This window comes from Spermophilus citellus, assembly GCF_964194105.1.
Source record: "Spermophilus citellus genome assembly, chromosome: 17".
Lineage (NCBI taxonomy): Eukaryota > Metazoa > Chordata > Mammalia > Rodentia > Sciuridae > Spermophilus > Spermophilus citellus.
The window spans coordinates 62399065-62405064 of record NC_138199.1 but is presented as its reverse complement, the minus strand read 5'-3'; the positions used below and the strand labels follow the sequence as shown (position 1 = coordinate 62405064).

Genomic DNA, 6000 nt, shown 5'->3' with positions numbered 1-6000 from the left:
TGCCAGAACCCCCTCATCTAACACCCTTGATGGTAAGGGCTTTGTTTGGAAGTTGGAGAAATAGAGGAAAATTAAGAGGCTAGGAAATTTTCTCCTTAAAACTTTAATATCCTGGGGCTGGGGATGTGGCTCAAGCGGTAGCACGCTCGCCTGGCATGCGTGCGGCCTGGGTTCGATCCTCAGCACCACATACAAACAAAGATGTTGTGTCGGCCAAAAACTAACTAACTAAATAAATATTGAAAAATTCTCTCTCTTAAAAAAAACAAAACTTTAATATCCTTCCTCTCCTTACCCCCAACTAGGAAAGGTCAGAACAGTCTAGTTGGGTTTATTTACAAATTAATAAACATTTTTGTATCACCGTGTAAAGTGAATTAACACTGTGGGAATAGGGGTTATCCTCAGAGAAGGTGAAACCCACCGCAACAAAGTCTGTCATGGAGAATCCCACTTAGTGATTTCACTGGCTCCTTCCAAGACCAGGAAAGGTAAGTGCTCTGTGTGCTCTTCGGGGCTGGCCCACACAGTGGAAAAGATGTCTTGCTCTGACTTGGCCAAGCCCAACCAGGCCCTACACCCAGTCAAAGCAAGGGGAGATGGTGCCTTCTTCAGAATGAGGGAGAAAAGGTAGACAGACAAGTCAATGCTGAGCTTCAATGATCAGCCCATGAGATAAAAGGAGACAAGAAATTAGAGAAAAGGCATAAAGATGAACTTTTTATTTTTTATTTAAAAAGTTAATTGAAAAACTAAATTGCAGCCAGGCACAGTGGTGCATACCTGTAATCCCAGAGGCTCAGGAGGATCGTGAGTTCAAGATCAGCCTTGGCAATTTCGTGAGGCCCTAAGCAACTCAGCAAGAACCTATCTCTAAATAAAATACTAAAAAGGGCTGGAGATATGGCTCAGTGGTTAAGTGCCCCTGGTATCAAAAACAAACAAACAAAAAAAGCACAGAACTAAACTGTTTTTAGTTGGTTTAATATGGTCTCAACTTCATTTGTCTCTTCATCTCTTCATATATGTGAAGACCACTCTGTTCAATCAACCTGCTGCTCTCTGCTTAGCAGCTTGAAGGCAGTGGTTTAAAAAAAAAAAAAAAAGGGCAGGGCTCAGTGGCACAAAAGAAAATCAAAGAGAAAAGCACACACACGTGCACACACACACACACACACACACACACACACACACAGGCATGTGTGTATAAATATCAACATTTTATTTCAATAAAATAGTTTTTAAAAAGCTGAGGGAACACCAAGGCCTCTGGGGCTGACTTCTTTCCTTCCGCGTTCCATATAACACCTACCCATTCAGTTTGGAATGTTCCACCTTCTCTTAAGATGGCTTGATACTGAGGAAAGTGGGGCAGGTCCACAAAACAAACAACAGTCCTAGAAAACATGTCATCAGTGACATTTTTCACGTGTAAAAGAAACTCTAGAATCATGAGCAATTTGAGAGCTCTGCCCTTCCTGACTCCCTTCCTGCCCAGAAAACAAGCGGGCCCGAATGCTACATCTTTAAATACTTCTGGCTGAGCCCTCTTGCCACATCTGTCAGTAACATTCCAAGCTGGCTACCACATGTTCAGGCTCTGGACTCCTTCCCTCTCCTGCCGAGGGCTCTGCTGTTTCAAGGGCACTGTGGGGCCACATGTCTCCCATTTCAGCTCCATCTTCAGTTAATCACATGTCTCAGAAACAACCAAATGTTTTTAAAAATTAGTTCCAAAAGAACATTCATAGTTGAAATACCTATTTTCCTTGAGCTGATTTTTTTAAAAAATTTCACTTGATATATCTATTAAAGTGAGTTAGACAAAGTGTGTGTGTACATGCACACATAGACACACACACCGGCACACACCCACCAAATACTGGGAGAAGGTTGTTTCCTGCCAAAAGATCTAACAGAAGAAAGCTTATGTGCCGATCAAGTTTTAATAATGTGGTAACAAGAAATGTACACCATTTAGCAAGCACACAAAGACTGTGGGTAGGAACTACTGATCCCTGGAGTTTTTGGCTTTCCAGCCTGTTTTCTGCCTACCTTTGGAACAGTTTTGATAGTTACTACATTCAGAGAATCCAGGAGGACTGCATGGACAGATGAACCTTTATTTAAAAAAATAGCACTTCAAATAAATTAAAAGGGACAACCGTCAAGTGTTCAAATTGTGAAGAAATAGTTGAAAACCTAGAGAGACTCCAAGCTGCAGTCTTCTAACCTCATTCTTTGTCCAATGGCAAAAACCCGCGCATCTCAGTACTCCCACTCCCTTCTTTCCCAACTGAGACGAGAGAAGCAATTGCAAGCAGGAGACCAGACGGAGGAGAAAGCTGCATCTGACTGGAATGAACATTGCCACGTACTTGCTAATACGGGTTTCACTTTATGACCAAATGTATCCTTTCAAAAATAAAAAAGGGGGAGGGAAGCTGCATGTTTTTTAAAAATTGAAATTATTTAGGGATAAAACACTAACTCTAGTGCCTTTAACGGGCAATAGCAACTTTTTTCCTCCGAAGTCAAACACCATCCCCAGCTGAGCCTTTGTGCTACAAGCTTTTCAGGAGATGTTACCTAAACTTTATTAAAAGAAAAGAACAAGTTTAAATATAGACACTGGACTAGCCCAGTCTGTATTTTCAAGTCCACATTCTTCATCTGAAGCATTGCATCAGGGACCCCCCTGAGTCTGCATATTTTCAAGTTCACAGTACATGGAACCAGTTTTTCTTTTTAATTTTTTCCTCACTCAGAGCAGCCACACACAGTGGCCGGTGACGCCAGAACCTCGGGCGGGGCCTTTTCCTACGAGGCCTGGCCAGAGCTGCCCAAGGTTTCTCCTCAATGAGAATCGATGCTGTCATGCTCTATGGATGGGAAAAAAGCAAGAAAATAAAAGCACCTGGTACAGGTTTCATGAGATCCATTCGGATTCGCTAAGTTCCAAACCCGCTGCTGAATGCTGTTTGTCCACTCTGTGCGTTAACAGTTTGTGGCATTGGAGTCGGTCTCAATTTGAAGAACTGTTATTGGACGCCCCAGAGGTTGATGCAATAGCAGCTCCAGCAGGGCTACTTGTGGAGACCGACTTTCGGATATGAGGCAGCAAGTAGGGGTCACAGGCCAGCTGCTGAACATCGATGCGGTCCTCCTTTCGGTAGGCCAAGCATCGCCGGATAAAAGCCTGCAAAGGAAAGTTTCTTGTAGAAGGTTGTAGCAGACAATCTCAGCACCCCGGAGGGAACTAGAGGCTCTGGATCTACTGCCAGGGCCCAAAGCAGACATCTCATAAAGAGAAGGTGCTTAAGGCCTTTCCTGGAAACCATCAGGCAGACCCAGGGAAGATAAGGAAAGGGAACCCCTCTGTTGCAATATTCCCCACTCCCACCCGCTACAGAAGGGCCTCTATAAGTACTCCTGACCTGTAAAGCACTAGACCAACCAAAAAGTGTTGGTTTGGATGGGAAAAGTCTAACTTCACAGTCTTGCATCAACAAACCACAGTCTCATGTGAATTTCCAAGGAAGTGGAAATTCTAAGCTTACACTACCACCAATGCAGTGAAAGGAGATTGACAATGATTGACAACACAATATGTGCATGTGTGGCAGGAGTGTACTGGGCACTAAACCTAGGGGTGTTCTACCACCGAGCAACATGCCCAGTGGCTTTGAAATGCTTTCCCTACATACCCTATCTTCCCGTGAAAGGTCATTAAGCAAATGATGAGGCACTATCTAAGCATTATAGGGAAAACTGAATAGGACTATATCTCCAAAGGTACTACAGACACAAAAACAAACAGTGAGGCAGTTTGACAAGGAATTCGAATTTATTACCAACATGGCGGTTTTCTTTCTACTAGGTATGAAAGGCTATGTAGTCTTACTTCTATAATTCTTATCATCATGGACCTATATATACCATTATTTTCCTCTTGCTTTCTTCCTATTATTCAACTAGACAGTTCTATTTACTCAGTTTTATAATGCAACTATTTTAAATAAATGAATCAATTTTGAAAAGTCTAAAGCATCATTATCACCAAAAGCCTATACTTTACAGTAGGGTGAAAATGATGTGCCAATGTAGGGTCACCAATAATAACAAATGTACTACTCTGGTGTCTGATGTTGATATGGGAGGTTCTAGGGGAGGGCAGGTAGTATATGTGTACTATGTATTTTCTGCTCAATTCTGCTGGGAACCTAACACTGCCCAAAAAACCTAAGTTTATTTACAACAAAATCTGTAATGCAAAATAAATGATTTTCTATTTTTTCCAAGTTTAAAAAGTACAATGTCACCAGGTGCAGTGGTGCAGACCTGTAATTGTAGCAACCCAGAGGCTGAGGCAGGAGGATCAAAAGTTGGAAGCCAGCCTTAGTGACTTAGCAAGACCCTGTCTCAAAAAAAAAAAAAAAAAAAATGAAAAAATGAAACATAGAGGGCAGCCTGGGGATGTAGTGCAATGGTAAAGCATCCCTGGGTTCTATCCACAGTATCAAACCACCACCCCCCTAAAAAAAAACCCAAGAAAAACAAAAATCATACAATGCCAAATTTGGGCTTTCAAAAATCAAAGATACTTACTTACTTGATTGAAGATTTGGAAGATATAAACAAATTCACAGAAATGAATATAACAACACTTGGTCTTTAAAAGAGAACCTTTCTGCTGGATGCAGTAGCACACAGTTATAATCCCAGTTTACATGGGAACTGAGGCAAGAAGAGAAGACCACAAATTCCAGGCTAGCCTCAGCAATTTAATGAGACCCTGTTTCAAAATGAAAAGGGCTGGGCATGTTGCTTAGTAGTAGAGAACCCCTGGGTTCAGTGCCCAGTACACACTCCTGCCACACATACACACATGCAAAAAGTTTAACAGGTTTGGGTCAGACACTGGCAAAATAAACAACAACTACTACTACTACTACTACTACTTTTTAAAATAAATGCTATTTATTTATTTATTTATTTATCTATCTATCTATCTATCTATCTATCTATCTATCTATTTATTTATTTATTTATGGGATTGAACTCAGAGGCACTCATTCTGAGTTCAACAACTGAGCCACACCACATCCCCAGCCCTACTTCTTCTATCTTTAATTTTCTTTCTACATAGCTGCCAGTGTATGTTCTTAAAACTGCCAACTGGATCACACAGTTGTCCTAATTACACCCCTCGCCTCCTTCCACCATGTTTCACAATGGCCCAGGGCCTTTCTACCATTCTCTCCTCTGTTCTGCATAAGTGGTGGACCTGTGAGCTCATTCTCACACGTGAGCTGTGCTTGCTTCTCTCAAGAATGCTTCCCCCACAGATCTACACATGGCTCCCATCTTCACATCAATGGCTCAAGACACTGCCTGAAATGTCCATTCATCATCGAGGCCACCCCCAACCATGCCATCAAAAAAGGGGTTCCCACCTCCCTAGCGAACCCTCTCCCCTACCGCTTACTCTAATTTATTTTCTTTATAACATTTATAACCATCTGATATGCATCCAATTATGTTTTATTGTCTCTCCTATTGGAACATAAGTTCCTTAAGGACAGGAAACTCATCTGTATAGTTTATTGCCACATTTTCACAATTCCATCTCCACTATCTACAACACTGTCCAATGACTAATAGGCACTCAATAAATATTTGCTGTGGGAGGAGAGGGAGAAAAGAGGGTAGGGGTTGGAGAAATACTTATGTAGGAAGAGGCCAGATAGGAGGCAATTAGCGGAAAAACTCAGATATTTCCATATTCTTTATAGGAGGTCCATTCAATTTACTCTAAAGTCAAGAACATTTGTTCATCTATTTATTGAATGAATACTAAAATTTGACAAAATGGTCAAAATGAAGAAATGGGTCTTCAGAGATCTGAAAGATGAAAATTAAACATCTTTTAGGCAACCTGTTCCTCAGTGTCACCCTAGATGGCAGATGGGGCATGGTCATTAACTAAGAGCAACTGCA

The 6000-nt window shown here is 41.6% G+C and overlaps 1 protein-coding gene across 4 annotated transcripts in view; it reads right to left on the bottom strand.

Annotated features, from left to right (window-relative positions):
- Window positions 1-754: 754 nt before the first annotated feature.
- The window catches only part of TLK2 (tousled like kinase 2), a 106515-nt gene continuing 101269 nt past the window's right edge, over window positions 755-6000 (bottom strand). For 2 of the 4 annotated variants that reach the window (XM_081271710.1, XM_081271709.1), the window contains exon 21: window positions 755-3199. In XM_081271710.1, the coding sequence (XP_081127836.1) occupies window positions 3026-3199 (174 nt within the window). In that variant the 3' untranslated portion in view covers window positions 755-3025. The remainder of the gene's footprint in view (window positions 3200-6000) is intronic. The other 2 variants (XM_081271708.1, XM_081271707.1) reach the window with 2 other exon arrangements.